Below are 21696 nucleotides of genomic sequence, written 5' to 3' on the forward strand. Positions count from 1 at the left end.
CTGACAGCGTTGCAATGTGGTAGGCGCGGCTGCTTCGTGCGCCTACTTTAACTCGTCACGTTACGCGGTACTGGATACATCGCTATGGCAACGTCCCAGTGTTGTCACAGCTCTATAGACGACTATTGTTTCCGCCTGCAGCCTTTTGTGTTTCGCAGCCGAAAGCTGGCAGCAGCGGTGATTTCCGTTAGGAATCTTCTTCTTCTGATGACTTTAGTGCAACCAGACATATCTTTAAAAAAAGTTCACTTATTTCCCACTGGAATTATGTGACTTTTGTAAATGTTTGTATAATAATTTAATATGTCACAATCGGTTAGACATGCACTGTCCACTCACGTTAATGTGACCACTGTGCAAAAGCCTGAATAAACATCTGTCGCAGCGGGAGATGTGCAGGAAGCGAGCCAATGAGGTTGACGTTCTGGAATGTACGAGGCGTGTTTTTTAAGTACCGTTTTGAAATTAAAAAAAGACGTGCTAAGATATCTCAATATTTTTATTTTTACATGAAAGCCTGTACCTTAATCTACGTACTGACGCCTTTACAGTCTGATTCTTCCTTGTTTACGTTGTGTACTGAGTGTTTAAGAGGCCTCCGATAATCGTGAGTCCCGCCAACTGTGAAGTACGGGCTGTTATAAGATTTCTTATTGCTAAAGTCCTAAAGGCGATAGATATTCATCGTGAGGTCTGTGCAGTTTACGGAGAAAACATTATGAAAGATGGAAGAGTAAGAAAGTGGGTGAGAGCATTTAAAGATGGCTGCACAAATGTGCATGATGAACAACTGAGTGGGCGTCCTTCGGTCGTTAATGAAAGTTTGGTGCAGGAAGTGGACAATAAGGTGAGAGAAAACAGACGCTTTACGATTTCCCCCTTGCGGGATGACTTTCCTAATGTTTCTCGTACTGTTTTGTATGGTATTTTGACCGAGCTCTTGAATTACCGAAAATTGTCCGCACGTTGGGTACCGAAAATGTTGGCGGATGCGCACAAAACCAAACGTTTAGACAGTGCATTAACTTTCCTTGAGCGGTACCACAACGACGGTGATTATTTCTTAAGCCAAACTGTTACGGGCGATCAAACATGGGTGCCCTACGTCACACCAGAATCAAAGCAACAGTCCATGGAATTTGAGCAAGGGTATCGTTTTGTTGCAAGACAATGCCCGTCCGCATGTGGCGAATGATACCAAAGATCTCATCACATCTTTTCGATGGGAAACTCTAGATCATCCTCCGTACAGCCCCGATCTTGCGCTTAGTGACTACCATCAGTTCCTGCACTTGAAGAAACACCTGGGCGGTCAGCGTCTTCAGGACGATGACGAAATCAAAACAGTGGTGATGCAGTGGTTACCAAGTCAGGCGGCAGACTTCTATGAGGAAGGTATTCAAAAACTGGTACAATGTTATGACAAGTGTCTCAATACTGACGGAAATTATGTAGAAAAGTAGATTAAGGTACAGGGTTTCATGTAAAAATAAAATTATTGAGGTATCTTGGCACGTCTTTTCTTAATTTCGAAACGTCACTTACTTAAAAAACACGCCTCTTATCAATATGGATGTGGAGCCATTACAACTCCAGTGCCATGTACATCTACAGTAGTCTTCTTGGTTGAGAATCCATGGTACGAACAGCCCAGCCGATGTCGTCCCACTGCATGTGTATTGGGTTTAAGTCCGGAGAGTTTGGTGACCAGTGGAGTCTGGTAAACCTATCCCGATTGTCTTCAAACCACGTACGCGTTCCGCGAGCTGTGTCGCATTGTCCTGCTGGTAGATGGCATCGCGCTGAGGTAAAACAAACTGCATGTAAGGGTGGACATCGGCCCCAACAACAGAAGAGTACTTGTGTTCCAGAATGGTGAAGTCACGAAGGGAATATCACGAAAACTTTTCACAGAACATAATGCTCCCGCCTCAGGGTTGCACACTTTGCGTTGAGACGTTTCACGCTGAACGTGCCAAGGGAAACCCGTCGGCTGGATCTGCTGATATGGTTCAAATGGATCTGAGCACTATGGGACTTAACATCTGAGGTCATCAGTCCCCTAGAACTTAGAACTACTTAAACTTAACTAACCTAAGGACATCACATACATCCATGTCTGAGATAGGATTCGAACTTGCGACCGTAGCAGTCACGCGGTTCCAGGATGAAGCGCCTAGAACCGCTTGGCCACACCGGCCGGCTCTGCTCAGATGTTTACAGGTGAAGAGACTTGCAATTTTTGAGCAACTGACCAGCCCGCATCTCGTGGTCGTGCGGTAGCGTTCTCGCTTCCCACGCCCGGGTTGCCGGGTTCGATTCCCGGCGGGGTCAGGGATTTTCTCTGCCTCGTGATGGCTGGGTGTTGCGTGCTGTCCTTAGGTTAGTTAGGTTTAAGTAGTTCTAAGTTCTAGGGGACTTATGACCACAGCAGTTGAGTCCCATAGTGCTCAGAGCCATTTGAACCATTTTGAGCAACTGACCACCCAGATGAACCGAGAGGCTACGAAGAGGTTCCTCAACGCTATTCACCGAATGTTGCTGCATATGGACCTGTGCAGTAGGTACCTGATCCTTGCACCCATGGTGACTGCTTTTCATCGGCGACGAAGGCTGGAATGTACACCCCAGTTCCGCAGGTGGATGTCCACTGAATGCCATAATGGTGGTCCTTTCACAAGAATCACGTTTTTAGCTCCACTGGACAGATGGCTGTTGACATCACGAAGAAATCACTCTACAACAACCTTTGGGAAGGTCCAGGCCAGAAGGTATTTTTCCCTCGGTCGTCTCGTCATTCCTGGAGGCACGTTGGATCAACATATGGATGCATGTATCCTTGGGACCCATGTACATCCCTACATGCAGTTTGTTTCTCCTCGGCGTAATGGCATCTGCCAGCAGGACAATGCAGCGGGTCACACAGCTCGTACTCGTAAGTGCGTGGTTTGAAGAGCACGATGATGACTTAACCGTACTCACATGCCCACGGATTCAAACTGAATCGAGAATCTGCGGGGCTAAATCGACTTGGGTGTTCGCGACATGGATCCTGAACCGAGAAACGCAGAGCAGTTCGCGGCGACCCTGGAGTCGGTTGGGCTCGTTATTCCTGCCAGTACCTACACGAACCTCAATGACTCTGTTCCTACTCGTCTCGCAGATGTCGGAGCTGCAAAAGGTGGTTCATTCAGGCTTTCGACGGGTGGTCACATTAATTTTGCTGGATAGTGCAGCTTTGCCCCTTTCTCTAAATGACATGGGTAGTTAACTGCTTCATTGTTCACATTTCTTTCTCGTCATTCTGGGTGAAAAAAATACGGGCATTGTATGGTTGGTAAACAGTTGCAACGTTTAAGTCCTGCCATACGGGTAACCGTGAATGCAGGGTCTTTAACAACGGTTTTCAGGGATTTGGCGTATAACGGTGCAGATTGGATTCATCCTTTAGGTATTTAGCATCTAACTGTTAGCGACGTCGTTTATTTTCATTTTGGATGTGGCACTGGATAACAATATTTGGATGATTTGGAGTAATTGAACCCACAGCACCGACTGAAAAAGTTTGACTGATCCTGTCATGTGCGAGGTATGGAAACACGGCCCGCGACCGGCCTTCATGGCTTCACTTTCAAACTTTAAAGCCGCCTGTATGTGCTGTTCCGCCGTTGGTACTGGGTAGCTCTGTCATTTCCAACCGTAAGTAACGTTTTGGGTTCGAGTATCAGTGTAACACACAGTGTTAACATTCCAATGGTTGCAGAACAGCCCACATTGAAAGATACACTTTCGAAATCGATCTGTTCTTACTGATGTTGGTTAAAATAGCTATCAGGTTCATGCAAGCTGTCACCTTCAAAAACTGTTTTCTCATTGTGAATGAATAGTATTTCTCATTTTCAGTAAATATTCGGCCGAATTTCTAATAAAGGAAACCGAAGACGAAATCTGAATCAAACGATGGCGAAGTACAGGCTGTGTCACTGGTATGACAATGGAACGATAATTATCAGTAATTTTGTACTGCAGTCGAAAGTATGTGTTATAGTACATCAGAAATAACTTCTAGGTTAAAATGAACTCAAAAGGTCTTTAAATCCGAAACAATCAATAAAATATTGACCGAGTGCTTATAGTCGACTTATGGCTCGTAAAAAGCGGTGTTAATTCAACAGAATTATGTCAAAATCTTTGCGCTTTTATTTCATTATTGCAACAATATACAGAAAAAAGACGTCTTCTGTTGCCTATATGCAGCGTGTCGACGACACGGTCCAGACGGAGCCGAAGATAGCATTCATATTTTGCGTACATTAACCCAGCGTATGGTGTAATCCGGCCCCCCATCACACGGAATCTAGGAGTAAGGACATTATATTTGTTTCATATAACTCCGTAAATTTTGGCGCTGATTGCCTGCGAGACTACTAAATAGCATATGCAACATTAAAATTTGGGAAAACAGTCTTGCTTTCCAAAATAAACCTGCCGCGATCATGACTGTTTTACTGAATGTTAATATTCTAGAACACTAAGTCGGCCGCCGTGGAGGAGCGGTTCTAGGCGGTTCAGTCCGGAATCACGTTGCTGCTAATGTCGCAGGTTCGAATCCTGCCTCGGGCATGGATGTGTCTGATATCCTTAGGTTAGTTAGGTCTAAGCAGTTCTAAGCCTATGACCTCAGATGTCTCATAGTGCTTAAAGCCATTTGAACCATTTGAACACTACCTTCTTGTCACTGTCCATTGAAAGTATGCTTTCTAAAATTGATTTAGCATTGCCGCTTCAGTAAATACTGTTTTTTTTATTATTTCGATTTCTCCACTTTGAGAAGTAGTAATTTGCCATTTTTTGTGGCTACTTTTGCTGAGTTCCAGCAGTTTTATTTTCCATTTAGGATTTTTAATTTTTATTGACAGCCTAGTATTGTTACTACATAAATAAAATATTTCTTGTGAGCAACTCGTAAAATATTCTGAAGTTGATAATGAAAATAGTTTAATTTCACATCGTTAAATCAAAATAATGGCTTTCACGTTTATATTAATAATACAGAGATACATACTTAACTTATATTAATAAAATATTTGTTGTGAAATTATTCCACCTAAAAATGACGGTGAATGGATATCTATCAATCGTTGAGCCGACAATAAGTTACGTGTATTTCTGTAAGATTTAGGTCTTGGGGCCGTATTTGTAACATATATAAAGTTCTAAAGAATTTCTGTCAAATTTAGTTGTTGGGATAACTCCAGCTAAGTGGACCAGCTATATAAAAAAAGGAATTTTAGAATATTACCCCACCCCCACCCCCCTGGGTAAAGAATCTGCTGACTCCCATGGTACTATGCAGTGTTCGTATTCTCCCAATACACCCTGTATAGGCAGCAGGGAAAACGTACTCATGTCTGTGTAAGGTATTTAGTGTAGCTAGTCGTGACGGAAACTTAAACTGATGACGACCGTCACAAAAGTCAGTACATTATTTTGTCGGACAAATATTAACTGCTTAGAACTAACGTTGTGGTCGCTTTTGAGAGATATAGATTGTATAGAAATAGTAACAGATGAGTATGTCGTCTTCCACCACTGACATAAGCCGTGGTAGTGAATTGGTGTGCAGGCGCCAATCGATTGTATGGAGTCAGCACGGTAACGACAAGTGGAAGTGATAACGTGGCGGAATTGCAAAAAGGAGCTGTAGTATTTGGTAGAGCTCTTTGACAACACCGAGAATGAATTTGCTCGGTTGGTCGGGGTATCAACACAGACTGTCCAACGCGTCCAGAAGAGTGTTGTACCAGTAGCAGCAGCATAACACAGAGTATGAATAGTGGTCGTAGGAGTATCATACTTGACAGGACCTGGAGGCGAATGCCATGCGTTGTCAATAACAGACCGACAGGAATCGCTGCTAAACGACGATGCCGAACTACTTCCCGAGCGACCATTGCGGACAGAACTGGACAACGTTTCGAGTGCGTTATACACTACTGGCCATTAAAATTGCTACACCACGAAGATGACGTGCTACGGACGTGAAATTTAACCGACAGGAAGAGGATGCTGTGATACGCAAATGATTAACTTTTCACATCATTCACACGAGGCTGGCTCCGGTGCCGACACCTACAATGTGCTGACATGAGGAAAGTTTCCAACCGATATCTCATACACAACAGCTGTTCACCGGCGTTGCCTGGTGAAACGTTGTGATGCCTCGTGTAAGGAGTAGAAATGTGTACCATCACGTTTCCGACTTTGATAAAGGTCGGATTGTATCCTATCGCGGTTGCGGTTTATCGGTTCGCGACATTGCTGCTCGCGTTGGTCGAGATCCAATGACTGTTAGCGGAATATGGAATCGGTGAGTTAAGGAGGGTAATACGGAACGCCGTGCTGGATCCCAGTGGCCTCGTGTCACTAGCAGTCGAGATGACAGGCATCTTATCCGCATGGCTGTAACGGATCGTGCAGCCACGTCTCGATCCCTGAGTCAACAGATGGGGACGTTTGAAAGACAACAACCATCTGCACGAGCAGTTAGACGATGTTTGCAGCAGCATGGACTATCTGATCGGAGACCATGGCTGCGGTTACCCTTGACGCTGCATCACAGACAGGAGCGCCTGCGATGGTGTACTCAACGACGAACATGGGTGCACGAATGGCAAAACGTCATTTTTTTTCGGATGAATCCAGGTTCTGTTTACAGCATCATGATGGTTGTATCCGTGTTTGGCGACATCACGGTGAACGCACATTGGAAGCGTGTATTCGTGATCGCCATACTGGCGTATCACCCGCCGTGATGGCATGGGGTGCCTTTGGTTACACGTCTTGGTCACCTCTTGTTCGCATTGACGGCACTTTGAACAGTGGACTTAGCATTTCAGATGTGTTACGACCCGTGGCTCTACCCATCATTCGATCCCTGCGAAATGCTACGTTTCAGCAGAATAATGTACGACCGCGTGTTGCAGGTCCTGTACAGGCCTTTCTGGATACAGAAAATGTTCTACTGCTGCCCTGGCCAGCACATTCTCCAGATCTCTCACCAACTGAAAACGTCAGGTCAATGGTGGTCGTGCAACTGGCTTGTCACAATACGCCAGTCACTACTCTAGATGAACTGTGGTACCGTGTTGAAGCTGCATGGGCTGCTGTGCCTGTACACTCCATCCAAGGTCTGTTTGACTCAATTCCCAGGCGTATCAAGGCCGTTATTACGGCCAGAGGTGGTTGTTCTGGGTACTGATTTCTCAGGATCTTTTCACCCAAATTGCGTGAAAATGTAATCACATGTCAGTTGTAGGATAATATATTTGTCCAATGAATACCTTTTTATCATCTGCACTTCTTCTTGGTGTAGAAATTTTAATGGCCAGTAGTTTTTCACAAAGGGGCGTTCATGACAGGGGCACACAAAACTGCGTGTTTTCGATGGGTCAAAAAACAAGGAAAGTGCCCAGTAAGTGACTGCCGGCGTGTAGCGTGGTACGACGGGTCGCGACTTGCCTCTAAAGTTCAGACAGCCCAATGGGGCGTTTAACTTGCAGTGTGTGGAGAGTGCAGTCCACGCTCAAGGAGGCACTAATACTTTTCGGGGGTGTTTTTCGTACCTGGACTTGGGTGCAGTAATTCAAACCATTCTGAATATGTATCACATAACGTGGGGCATTCAATAATTCATGCAACACATTTCTTATCATAAAGCAGGTTGGTTTCATTTAGAAATCCAATACACCACATTATTCTCCATTCTTTTAGCTACAATACCCCAGTTTTCAAAATCATCTCCGAGTAATGAGAGATCCTTAACGAGAAAGCCTGTATGCCCGTATGGTCCACTGATCGACGTCGAAGGCAACGTCTTGCTGCATTTATAACCTCACAATCATCCATGTACTGCTTCCACACAATGGTTCTTCTTTGCTCTTTCTCGTCTTGTGTTAAGTGGCGATAAACCCAGCGGACACACAGTTTTGCTTGCCTCAACTGGTGGTTTTGCGTGTCAGGAGCACCAACAGTGATGTCCAGTTGAGCAGCGACGTGTGTGGTGGTGATCCGCCAAACGCCTGGAATGAGACTGTCCGCACGTTCCAACACTGCAGGAGTCACAGGCTGCACGCAAAAATTCGGACAGGTATTCGCAACCTTGTTGCGATGATGGCAGGCGCCTCGCCCAGTGACTCATCGTGCTTTTGTTCACTGCCAAATCTCCGTAGAAATTATGGAAGCTCCTCTTAATATAAATGTTGTTCCGGTTCGAGTGGTTCAAATGGCTCTGAGCACTATGGGACTTAACTGCTGAGGTCGTCCCCTAGAACTTGTTGTTGTAGTCTTCAGTCCTGAGACTGGTTTGATGCAGCTCTCCATGCTACTCTATCCTGTGCAAGCTTCTTCATCTCCCAGTACCTACTGCAACATACATCCTTCTGAATCTGCTTAGTGTATTCATCTCTTGGTCTCCCTCTACGATTTTTACCCTCCACGCTGTCCTCCAATACTAACTAAATTGGTGATCCCTTGATGCCTCAGAACATGTCCTACCAACCGATCACTTCTTCTAGTGAAGTTGTGCCACAAGCTCCTCTTCTCACCAATTCTATTCAATACCTCCTCATTAGTTATGTGATCTACCCATCTAATCTTCAGCATTCTTCTGTAGCACCACATTTCGAAAGCTTCTATTCTATTATTGTCTAAACTATTTGTCGTCCACGTTTCACTTCCATACATGGCTACACTCCATACAAATACTTTCAGAAACAACTTCCTGACATTTAAATGTATACTCGATGTTAACAAATTTTTCTTCTTCAGAAACGCTTTCCTTGCCATTGCCAGTCTACATTTTATATCCTCTATGCTTAGACCGTCATCAGTTATTTTGCTCCCCAAATAGCAAAACTCCTTTACTACTTTAAGTGTCTCATTTCCTAATCTAATTCCCTCAGCATCACCCGACTTAATTCGACTACATTCCATTATCCTCGTTTTGAGGAACTTAGAACTACTTAAATCTAGCTAACCTAAGGACATCACACACATCCATGCCCGAGGCAGGATTCGAACCTGAGACCGTAGCGGTCCTGCAGTTCCAGACTGTATTGCCTAGAACCGCTCGGCCACTCCGGCCGGCTGTTGTTCCGGTTTTCTGCCAAAATCTGTGCTCAACGACATTTCTGTGTTTGGAACGCACATACGCCTCAGACAACACTTTGTAGGCTAAGTACAGCGCTACCTTTATGAAAGTACAGAGGCTTAAGTGGGAATATTCCACTATGTTCGACAATGGAAGCCGGCTGAGAAAAATAAGTGTTGTATGACTTTTTGAAAGCCTCTCGTACTTATTTTAGCTGTCTCGGTCACCAAATGACGCCCTACTTTGTACATCTTCATGATGAGCCAGCTGTGGACTTTCTCGTCTTCCAAGAGGGCATCATCCCTGACCACACTCCGGTTCTGATGCGTTCCCCATCTGGCGAACACCCAACCGCACTTCGAGTGGGCAGCTAAACCAACCCATACAAACCCAGTGGAAGTATATGAATTTTCCATAAAACATGTCAGTCATCGATTCGGTAGCTCGACGGAATCTGATCACCATTGAGTGGCTTCAGCCGGATATGGCGTACGGGAAGAAACTTGTGAGTTCTCTGTCCAGCTCAATTTAGGACATCATCAACGGCAGGGGCGGTGTTGGATGGTGAGTGATTTCTCCGGATGTGAGTAATAATTTTTTCTGGATGTGTTTTCTTCCGCTTGGCAGGTCCAGCAGCTACGACGACGAGCTGGTGTGGGGCTACACGTGGCTCTACAAGGCCACCAACGACCAGACGTACCTGCAGCGGGTGTACGCCCTCATCCAGGAGTTCAACCTGCAGTTCGTCAGCGCCCTCAGCTGGGACCAGAAGACCATCGGCACCTTCGTAAGTGAACTGACTCGCTTGTATATTATTTACGCGCGCAGCGACGCAGTAAAACTAACAATAACAAAATTTTAGCTTAATTTTCCGTAATGTGACCATGTAGAGAGCGATCATGACGTACATAATTCTTGAAACTTCCTGGCAGATTAAAACTGTGTGCCCGACCGAGACTCGAACTCGGGACCTTTGCCTTTCGCGGGCAAGTGCTCTACCATCTGAGCTACCGAAGCACGACTCACGCCCGGTACTCACAGCTTTACTTCTGCCAGTATCTCGTCTCCTACCTTCCAAACTTTACAGAAGCTCTCCTGCGAACCTTGCAGAACTAGCACTCCTGAAAGAAAGGATATAGCGGAGACATGGCTTAGCCACAGCCTGGGGGATGTTTCCAGAATGAGATTTTCACTCTGCAGCGGAGTGTTCGCTGATATGAAACTTCCTGGCAGATTAAAACTGTGTGCCCTACCGAGACTCGAACTCGGGACCTTTGCCTTTCGCGGGCAAGTGCTCTACCATCTGAGCTACCGAAGCACGACTCACGCCCGGTACTCACAGCTTTACTTCTGCCAGATGGTAGAGCACTTGCCCGCGAAAGGCAAAGGTCCCGAGTTCGAGTCTCGGTCGGGCACACAGTTTTAATCTTCCTGGAAGTTTCATATCAGCGCACACTCCGCTGCAGAGTGAAAATCTCATTCTGGATACATAATTCTTATTTAATTGCCTTGATCCAACAGCATTTTGAATAGTATTAGTGGTTTCGCCTATGCAGTAACCGTCTTCAGGCTCGACAGTAAATGTACAAGAAGGTACATTACTAATTACTATATTAAGAGATGAGAACCAAATGACCGAAGTTATAACAAAACACAATAAACCTCTTGTTTTGCTGCACCACAACAGCCTATTATATATAAAAATAGCACGAATCGAAACTGCCATGCATGCTTCAACCAGTTAAATATAGCATGCAAACCAATGCCAAACGTCGCTGATGATTGCATAACGAACAAATAAGTGTAGAAAATAATTAAAAGCAAATCCTTTGAAGCACCTCTTTAAAATATTGTCAGTTGTATATAAGAAATCAAGATTTCTAAAAAAAAAATGCTTAGTAAAAAAATATATTCGTCTTCTGACAGTTCAGACTGGTCGGAATTTCACAAAATTTTCAAAAACTAAGCATAAATTACAGAGATAATTATAAAATTGAATATATTGTGATGGATCTAAAATCGGATGATAAAGAAAGATGACGGAATACGCTTCGACTACAAGCACATAGTCCTGCTTCTCATAATCTAGTTTTAAAAACTTGAGGCTGTGACAAGTCACATCACCAATTGCCATCACGGTGGCAGTAGGGTGTCTCCAAAATGGTGCCTTTTTGTAAGTGGGTGGGCCAGATCTATGATTAAGATGCATTCTCAGAATAGGCGCTGTTGTTTGCTTGCTTGTCTGGAATATGCAAACCGTGGCTGTAAACCAGCGTAGATTTTACCTTTCCTACTTAGGCTTTCGTTCCATTCTTTCTGTCACGACTGAATTGCTGTTTTATTTTCGGGAAGTAGTATGTGTATACTACTTTCTTGTCCACGTGTGTTCCTCTGCTGACTGCATCTCTCGCCAATCGCTCTACTTTTACCACATAATTTTATGCCAGAGTGAGATTTAATCCGTACCAGTTCTGTAATTTCACCAGTTTTATTTGCTTGAACATTATGACATATTAGATCAGGATCTATTTACGAGGAGTTTTGCTCCAGTTTTTTTAACTGATTTCAGAAGGCTTGGTTAGAAGGAGATTACGCCTACTTTGGCAGTTTTGAAGTATCTAGCATGGGAGATATCTACATGATATCTGGGTATTTGGTGGGCGCCAGGTTTTTCTGACAAATGCGATGTAGCCGAGTGTGCAAATCTAGACGCTGTGTCAGATTAGGAACACCGAAAATATTTTATAAATGGCTGTGTTTGATCGCAGTTTTTAAGGTTCTTGAGTACGATCAAATGAACTATACGGATTCCGATGGTTATCATTCTAGGCAGTCAGTAAAGACACTATGGTGGATGATGACGAATCAAACATTCAGGCGCTGTGGGGGTTGGCAAACATATCAATCTTAAATAAATAAGTCTGGTTCGGAAACTGTCAAATGCCACGAAGCGAAATACGTGGTGCTGTTGATAAATACGACGGGGTGGAGACCTCTCCTGAATAGCATTTTGCAAGGCATCTGAGACATGCTTAACACTGTTCATGTCTGGGGAGTTAGGTGCCCATCGGAAGTGTTCCTGGAGCCACTCTGTAGCAATTGTGGACGTGTGGGGTGTTGCATTGTCCTGCATGAATTTCCCAAGTCCGTCGGAGTGCACAAAGGGCGTGAATGGATGTAGGTGGTCGGACAAGGTGCTTACGTACGTGTCACCTGTCACAGTCGTATCTAGACGCATCAGAGGCCCCATGTCACTCCAACTCCACGCGCCCCACACTCTTACAGTCTCCACCAGCTTGAACAATCGCCTGCTGACCTGCATGGTCCATGAATTCATGAGCTTGTCTCCATACCTGTACTTGTCCATCCGCTCGATACTACACTCCTGGAAATTGAAATAAGAACACCGTGAATTCATTGTCCCAGGAAGGGGAAACTTTATTGACACATTCCTGGGGTCAGATACATCACATGATCACACTGACAGAACCACAGGCACATAGACACAGGCAACAGAGCATGCACAATGTCGGCACTAGTACAGTGTATATCCACCTTTCGCAGCAATGCAGGCTGCTATTCTCCCATGGAGACGATCGTAGAGATGCTGGATGTAGTCCTGAGGAACGGCTTGCCATGCCATTTCCACCTGGCGCCTCAGTTGCACCAGCGTTCGTGCTGGACGTGCAGACCGCGTGAGACGACGCTTCATCCAGTCCCAAACATGCTCAATGGGGGACAGATCCGGAGATCTTGCTGGCCAGGGTAGTTGACTTACACCTTCTAGAGCACGTTGGGTGGCACGGGATACATGCGGACGTGCATTGTCCTGTTGGAACAGCAAGTTCCCATGCCGGTCAAGGAATGGTAGAACGATGGGTTCGATGACGGTTTAGATGTACCGTGCACCATTCAGTGTCCCCTCGACGATCACCAGTGGTGTACGGCCAGTGTAGGAGATCGCTCCCCACACCATGATGCCGGGTGTTGGCCCTGTGTGCCTCGGTCGTATGCAGTCCTGATTGTGGCGCTCACCTGCACGGCGCCAAACACGCATACGACCATCATTGGCACCAAGGCAGAAGCGACTCTCATCGCTGAAGACGACACGTCTCCATTCGTCCCTCCATTCACGCCTGTCGCGACACCACTGGAGGCGGGCTGCACGATGTTGGGGCGTGAGCGGAAGACGGCCTAACGGTGTGCGGGACCGTAGCCCAGCTTCATGGAGACGGTTGCGAATGGTCCTCGCCGATACCCCAGGAGCAACAGTGTCCCTAATTTGCTGGGAAGTGGCGGTGCGGTCCCCTACGGCACTGCGTAGGATCCTACGGTCTTGGCGTGCATCCGTGCGTCGCTGCGGTCCGGTCCCAGGTCGACGGGCACGTGCACCTTCCGCCGACCACTGGCGACAACATCGATGTACTGTGGAGACCTCACGCCCCACGTGTTGAGCAATTCGGCGGTACGTCCACCCGGCCCCCCGCAAGCCCACTATACGCCCTCGCTCAAAGTCCGTCAACTGCACATACGGTTCACGTCCACGCTGTCGCGGCATGCTACCAGTGTTGAAGACTGCGATGGAGCTCCGTATGCCACGGCAAACTGGCTGACACTGACGGTGGCGGTGCACAAATGCTGCGCAGCTAACGCCATTCGACGGCCAACACCGCGATTCCTGGTGTGTCCGCTGTGCCGTGCGTGTGATCATTGCTTGTACATCCCTCTCGCAGTGTCCAGAGCAAGTATGGTGGGTCTGACACACCGGTGTCAATGTGTTCTTTGTTCCATTTCCAGGAGTGTACTTGAATCGAGACATGTTTTCAGTAGGTGTTGACGTGCCTTGGCGATGCGTAAGGCTTTGTATCTACATCTACATCGTACGGAAAAATCCTCACATTATCTCTACCTCGAAGGCTCCAGACTGTAGCTCGTGTGCCGACTATAACACAACGTTCAAACTCACTTAAATGTTAGTAACCTAGTATTGTAGTAGCTGTAACCGATCTAACAACTGCGCCGGACGCTTGTTGTCTTACATAGGCGTTGCCGACCGCAGCGCCGTATTCTGCCTGTTTACATACTTCTGTATTTGAATACGCATGCCTATGCCAGTTCCTTTGGCGCTTCAGTGTAATTCACCAATACAGCAGCATCGTGCACACGGTGTCTGCCAGGACAGATCTTGAGTAGCATCAATGCACTGGTAAAGTTGTAGGGCGGTTAAATGAGTTCTCCCACAGAGTAGGAGTAAGTTGCTGTCACAGAGTGCTGACTTTGCAGGCGCTGCTGGCCGACATGACGGGGAACCAGGAGTACAAGACGCAGCTGGAGTACCACTGCTGGCACATGGCCAAGGAGCAGCAGCGCACGCCCAAGGGACTGCTCGTCATCGGCGACTGGGGCAACATGAGGCTCGTCGCCAACGTGCTCTTCACCTGCCTGCAGGTGAGTTCCGGCTGCGACCACCTGCCCAGGAGAACGCGTTTGTTGCTCAGAAGCCAAAAGATGGACGGTGGGGAAATTAATAAGGCTCCAGCGATACAACATCGTTAGAGAATAAAGATTTCGTTCCTATCATCTTTACAGTAACAACTCACACTGTCCTGAGTACCAACGTAGAATATTAGAAACATAATAGGACCCAAGACAGATGCTTGTGGTACACCTTGTCTAGGTACTTGATGTTGACATTCATTGTGCTCTATTAGTATTTACATCACTCATGTGTTTATTTAATTACCACATGTATCCACCATTGCAAAATGAGACCTATTTACAGCTTCTATATCAGAACACCATTCTCTCCTGCTATAGCGTTAATTGAGTTACTTATATATTTGGCCATGCTGTAGGAATTACTCAGTTTTTACGTACCGATTCCCTTGTTTATCTAATGATAATTCATCAGGATTGAACCAACTCTTCATATTTTCAATCATAAGCCACCTTTCCGGTAATAGGACAGTAGATTATGTGTTGGCACAGTGTTTCACTTTCTCCGTTTTCTTATCATCTTCAATGCCACAAACATAACACTACTCTGTACACACACACACACACACACACACACACACACACACACACACACACACACACACACGCACACATACACAAACACATAGAAACACACACACGACCTGTGAATATGCACGTGGTATAGTCACCTTCTAGGCAGTGTTGTCTGAGTTCAGACTAGGTGCTTCGCCCCACCCATTCTCTCTTTACCAATACCATCACTAGCACAAATATGACACCATGCACACTTACGTACACAATGTGACCACGCACACGATACAGTCATGCTTACACGATGTAGACCAAGTGCCAGTACTCCGTTTCTCCGTATCCCTAATCAGATCACCATTATTATCAACGTCACAAATAGGACGATACATTAAACTTGACAAACAAACATTGTGGTCACCCACAGGACACAGGTCTAAACAAGTGGAGTAAACAAGTAATTTCAGAGACCAGGAGTCACAGAAGTAAATAAATAAGATGAAGAGGCCTGATACTTGCATTATCTATAAAATTTTGGTCTTATTACATCGTGTGTATCTGTGGTGCAGATTAGAAACGTGAGTCGACACAAGGTAGGTCACTGTAGTAAACTATGTATGACTGCTTAAAATGATCATTCCTTGCGGTCTATTGGTCCATATTTTAGTCAAGTATTTGGACAGCCATTACAGAAAGCTTGCAGTTATTGGCTGTAATACATACTATGTAGTTTTACAATCCCTCTTTGTAGGTATGGATATATTTGAGCACTGTAAATCCAACTATACCGTGGTCCTAACCGCAGTGTAATTTCTGTCACCTCGTCAGGCTGCCAAGCTGAACATCAACGCAGACGTGAACAAGCAGATGGTCCAGGAGCAGATGGGCTACATCCTGGGAGACACCGGGTACAGCTACGTGGTCGGGTTCGGCAGCAACTACCCGCACAGCCCCCACCACCGTTCCTCGTGAGTACTGACCTCCAATTCTTACTTACTGGCAAAATTGATGTCTCTTCTCCAGATTATATTAATTTCAGCACAACATTCGAGCTCCATAGTAAAGCAATAATTTCAGGGAGAGAAGATAATAAATTCCTGCTGGCGATGATGTCATTAGGACAGGAAAGCATCGTTGTTGCACCGTCACAGGAAACTGTAGTAAAACTTGAGCGAAGTTGTCACTTGTTGTAATGGACCGTAGGTCTCTTTATAAAGGTATGAATGTAAAAGAATGCGTACCACGAAGTTAAATATCCTAATAGTATCTCGTCACAAGATTAGTTGGGAATTTCTTGATCATGTCATATTGTACAGGGTTTGCAAAATAGGAGTGTTTGCTGAAAAGTAATGGTTTCGAATGTTTAAGACAAAACTCTTGACGATGTCTATTGACACACAGTCAACATGGGTTTAGAAAACATCGTTCCTGTGCAACACCACTAGCTCTTTATTCACATGAAGTGTTTAGCGCTATGGACAAGCGATTTCAGATCTATTACGTATTTCTGAATTTCCGGAAGGCTTTTGACACTGTACCACAAAATGGCTCTGAGCACTATGGGACGTAACTGCTGTGTTCACCAGTCCCCTAGAACTTAGAACTACTTAAACCTAATTAACCTAAGGACATCACACACATCTATGCCCGAGGCAGGATTCGAACCTGCGACCGTAGCGGTCGAGCGGTTACAGACTGAAGCGCCTAGAACCGCTCGGCCACCCTGACAGGAAGAAACGATCACCACTATAAAATAAGGAAAATCAGAGCTCATACAGAAAGATATAGGCGTTGGTTCTTTCCGCATGCTATACGAGATTGGAATAATAGAGAATCATTAAGATGGTTCGATGAACCCTCTGCCAGACACTTAAATGTGATTTGCAGAGTATCCATGTTGATGTAGATGAAGATTTTTAAGCAAAATAATCTTTGTTATATTACTCTTCATGTCTAGATGTTAATTTCTCACCGTAGTCACCGGCGACGAAAATATTTCTCTCAATGAGAGACCAATTTGTTGATACCATCACTGCAGAACGTGTGACTTTGCTGAGAGAGCCACAACTTCACATCTGTTTGCACTCTTTCATTACTGTTTAAGTGAAGTCCTCAAAGGAGTTCTTTAAGTTCTGGAATATGATGAAAATCGGAACATGCCAGGCCGGGAGTGTATGAAGGATGATCAATGGCAGTGAACCCAAGGTGTCAGATTGTTGCAGATGTCGCAGCGCTCATGTGTTGTCTGGTATTGTTGTGTACATAGTTCCACATAGTCAGTGCGTACACAACTTTCCCACTAGAGCGCGCCCCGCTAAGCACAACAGCGCAGGCGCAGCACTCGTCCGTCTCCGCACTACGAGATGGCGCTGCCTTAGAAACGGACCAAATTCTGCTTCCGCCGATCCGTGTATTAATATGTAACGCAGCCAATGAGATTGCTGCTAACATAGAACCTTCTCTCCTCGTGGATCACACTCGTGCAGTGATACCTGAACGTGCGAGGTATTATAATGAGTGTACAGACCTCTGATCAGTCAGTCTGCATTTGTCTGCATTAGTCTGTACCAGTCTGCATTTGTCTGTACCAGTCGAGTCAAGTTTCAGTCTGCGCCTAATAAGATTATCATATTCCTGTACACAGCCATGAAGATAAATGAATAGACACGTTGTCAAGTATCAGAGACAGGTGAGAATAAGATTAACCTACCAAGACCAAAGGAACTTCAGATTGTCGATTGTAAATAGCATCCAGAACCAAGTTAAGTTATTTTTATGCTTGTTATTATTTTAATAAATGTGTTTGAAAATTAATCAAGTTCTGTTTAAAGTTGGTCACCGACAATCTGCTACTCTAAGCATGGAAGTGGCATTTCTATCGTCTGACCTAACGGCAGAAGATAAACACGCCACGATAAGACCACGAGACGTATTGCTGACACTCGCTTACTTCGTTAGAGCAACAAGTCTTACAGTACGCACACCACATGTATTGTCATGCTGAAGAAGTGGGTCCTCCATGTGTGAACGAACTCTTCGAATTCGAAAGAGTATTACAGCAGCGACACAGTTACGTTACACACCTCCTTGTTACACGCTCCAGTTCGGAGCTCTCTAGCGGCAGAGGGCTGGAGATATGATAGACATGAAGACAGAAGATATAAAATGTTTATATCGTCTGTTTTCTTCAAAAAAGTCTAAGATTTTTCCTATACGAAATTCGGAGGCACTACTTTTGAGCTTGTCCTCGTAAAAGTGGCCCCGAAAATATTTGATGCACCAAGACAGGCAACTGAACCTACATGACACGCACATAGAGTAGATGATATGATGTGGGGTGTTCAGATGTGTGTGAAATCTTATGGGACATAACTGCTAAGGTCATCAGTCCCTAAGTTTACTCACTACTTAACCTAAATTATCCTAAGGACAAAGACACACACACACCCACGCCAGAGGGAGGACTCGAACCTCCGCCCGGACCAGCCACACAGCCCATGACTCCAGCGCCTAAGACCGCTCGGCTAATCCCGCGCGGCGCGTATGTTAAAGTGCTTGAAGTATATCTCGGACTAGTACTTATTTTGCCACCATCTATAAGAATTTTAAATGTAGTACTACTAACAATGGATATGAAATGGTCATGTACAATCAGCGTTAGATTTATTGGAAGATTTCTGTGAAAGTGCAACAAATTCTAGAGCACTGCTTCAGTGTTTGGAGTCCTTATCAATAGGGCGTGACAGCAGACAAACTGGTGGGACCGCAAAAAGTAGGTATAACCTTTACGAAAATATAACGGAAGTACTTGGAATTTAAGTTCTCCATTCTCTTATTTAAGAGTCCTTTGAAGGAAGACCAGTAGTTACCACGAAACAGCATCTGGGAAATTCATAGGACTAGTATTCTCAGTGGACTGTGCCATCGCTTTGATGTCATCACCTTATATTCCTTGCAGGGGCCATGAGGATGAGATACGAGAAATTAGAAAACGTACAGAGGCATCTAGCCTTATTTTCGCGGCTCAGTATGAGAATAGGAAATAAAATCGATAGAAAGATGACCTACGCCGTGCAGTGAAAGGTCGCTTGAGGAGTAGATGTACAGAGGGAGCACAGGCTTAGAAAACAGTGACGTAGGTGAGGGCTTCAGATGTTATTTTCAAACGAAACGCCCCATCAGTTGAAAGCATACATTTTAGTGGTCAGCCAGGCCGGAAAAAATATTCTGCAAGAACAGCAACAACGACGACTGCAGAGACTCGTTCAACACGACAGAAGTGCAACCCTTCCGCAAATTGCGGCAGATTTCAACGCTGGGCCGTCAACATGTGTCAGCATGCGAACCATTCAACGAAACATCGTCGACATGGGCTTTCAGAGCCGAGGGACCAGTCGTGTACCCTTGATGACTGCACGACAGACAGCATTACACCTCACCTGGACCCGTCAACACAGACATTGGACTGTTGATGATTGGAAACATTTCGCCTGGTCGGGCGAGTCTCGTTTCGTATCGAGCATATGGACGAGTACGGTATGGAGACAACGTCATGAATCCATGAACCCTGTATTTCAGCAGGGGACTGTTCAACCTATTGGAGTCTCTGTAATGGTGTGGACGCATGCAATTGCATCGATATGGGACTCCTGATACGTCTAGATACGACTCTGACAGGTGAATCTTACGTAAGCATCTTGTCCAATCACCTGCATCCACTCATGTCCACTGTGCATTCCGATGGACAATTCCAGCAGGACAATGCGATACCTGACAAGTCCATACTCGTAATTGGTACAGCGCTGCTCTACAAACACTCTTCTGAGTTTAATCTCTTCTGCTGGCCACCAGATTCCCCAGACATGAACATTACTGAGCATAGCTGGGATGCTTTGCAACATACTGTTTAGAAGAGATATCCACCCCTTCGTACTCTTTCGTATTTATGGACACCCCTGCAGGATTGATGATGTCGGTTCCCTCCAGCACTACTTCAGATATTAGTCGAGCTCATTCCAAGTCGTGTTGTAGCACTTCAACGTGCTCACGGGGGCCCTACACGATATTAGGCAGGCACACCAGTTTCTCTCAGTGTATATTAAGAAGAAAGTGGTAACATAACCTGCTGAATTAATAGTCGACTAGACTATTACAGTTAAGGTGAAGAGAAAATTGTACAATTACATCAACACTGTAACTGAAACTATATAAAAAGGGAAAAGAGCCAGCAGTGCCCTGGTACAAAACAGTGATTACGGAGCTGGGAGACAGCACGCTGTTAGTCAAGAGAAACGCATACATAGCCAGGAATAAGGCACATCACTCAGGGCGAGCGAGAGGCGTACGATCTAATGATGGCAGATGGTACTAGAGTGGGATTACCTCAGCTGCATCGTAGAAGTGTTGGCAGCTGGTGGCCATCACACATTTGAGCAGTGTAATTGTCGCATCTAGCGAGCAGCAAAGCCATATATTGATTCTCTGACTAATTGGTATTACGACTTCCTGATGCCTGTAGCACTCAAACTGTCTCCACGTGGAAGGCTGGTTAAGCTTTTATCACACAACCCTCATTTGGCTATAATAGTTGACCACTGATGCAGAGTGCGCCAAAGCAAATTGCCTTGAGCACCACAAGGCGCCATCACCATCTGTCAAGTTCCACATTTAGTGTTAATCTGTAAACTGCAGGTGTGAGTGACAGTAATTTGTTTGCAGGTCGTGCCCTGATGCGCCGGCGACGTGCGACTGGAACTTCTACAATTCGGCGGAACCAAACGCGCACGTGCTGTACGGCGCGCTGATGGGCGGACCGGACGCGAACGACGTGTTCACCGACACACGCACCGACTGGGCACACACCGAGCCCACGCTGGACTACAACGCCGGGTTCCAGGGCGTGCTCGCCGCCATGATCCAGCTCGGCCTCTAGGGCAGCCAACTCACTGCGCGCCAGGGATGCCAACCTGAGAGCGCATCACCAGCCTGCTCTCGCAATGTGGCTGCTGCTCCACTGTGACCAACCTATCTTCCACTTTCCATTTTGAATTTTGTAAGAAACAGTTATATCACCTTTGCTTTACCTGTTCAAAGCGCCTCTGGCTGTAAATAAAGTGGTTTAGTTTTTAACAGAAAGAAACCTACTGCTGTAGTCACTGCTCCTGAGGATCAACTGCAGTGTGCAGCACGGCTGCCAACCTGACAAACGAGCTCCAGTCTACTCAGTAATCGTGCTGCATCTCTGTTGCGACTGTTGTGCACCAGTTTATATTCTCTCAGTATTCTATATCGATTTCGTGACAAATCAATTACCCTTGGCTATTAAAAATGGTTGTCAAAAGACTTTGACTACAAGCGAAATAGTTTCGTTTTCAAGACAAACATATCCTATACTGTTTGTAGTGAAGAAACCGGTAATTCCACTGTGCACTGTTGCTGACAGTCTGTCAATCCACTCTGGCCTTTTCGGAAATCGTACTGCATCAACATTGTTTCTGCTGTGTCACCAACTTACCATTTCCTAGTTTTGTACCTCGATT

The 21696-nt window shown here is 45.6% G+C and overlaps 1 protein-coding gene across 1 annotated transcript in view; it reads left to right on the forward strand.

Annotated features, from left to right (window-relative positions):
- Positions 1 to 21296, forward strand: part of LOC124550922 (endoglucanase 20-like) — a 41694-nt gene extending 20398 nt beyond the window's left edge. The window contains exons 5-8 of the mRNA XM_047125719.1: positions 9779 to 9938; positions 14435 to 14599; positions 15986 to 16125; positions 20876 to 21296. Coding sequence (XP_046981675.1) covers positions 9779 to 9938; positions 14435 to 14599; positions 15986 to 16125; positions 20876 to 21089 — 679 coding nt within the window. The 3' untranslated portion in view covers positions 21090 to 21296. The remainder of the gene's footprint in view (positions 1 to 9778; positions 9939 to 14434; positions 14600 to 15985; positions 16126 to 20875) is intronic.
- The last annotated feature ends 400 nt before the right edge of the window (positions 21297 to 21696 follow it).

Source organism: Schistocerca americana, chromosome 9 (assembly GCF_021461395.2).
Source record: "Schistocerca americana isolate TAMUIC-IGC-003095 chromosome 9, iqSchAmer2.1, whole genome shotgun sequence".
NCBI lineage: Eukaryota > Metazoa > Arthropoda > Insecta > Orthoptera > Acrididae > Schistocerca > Schistocerca americana.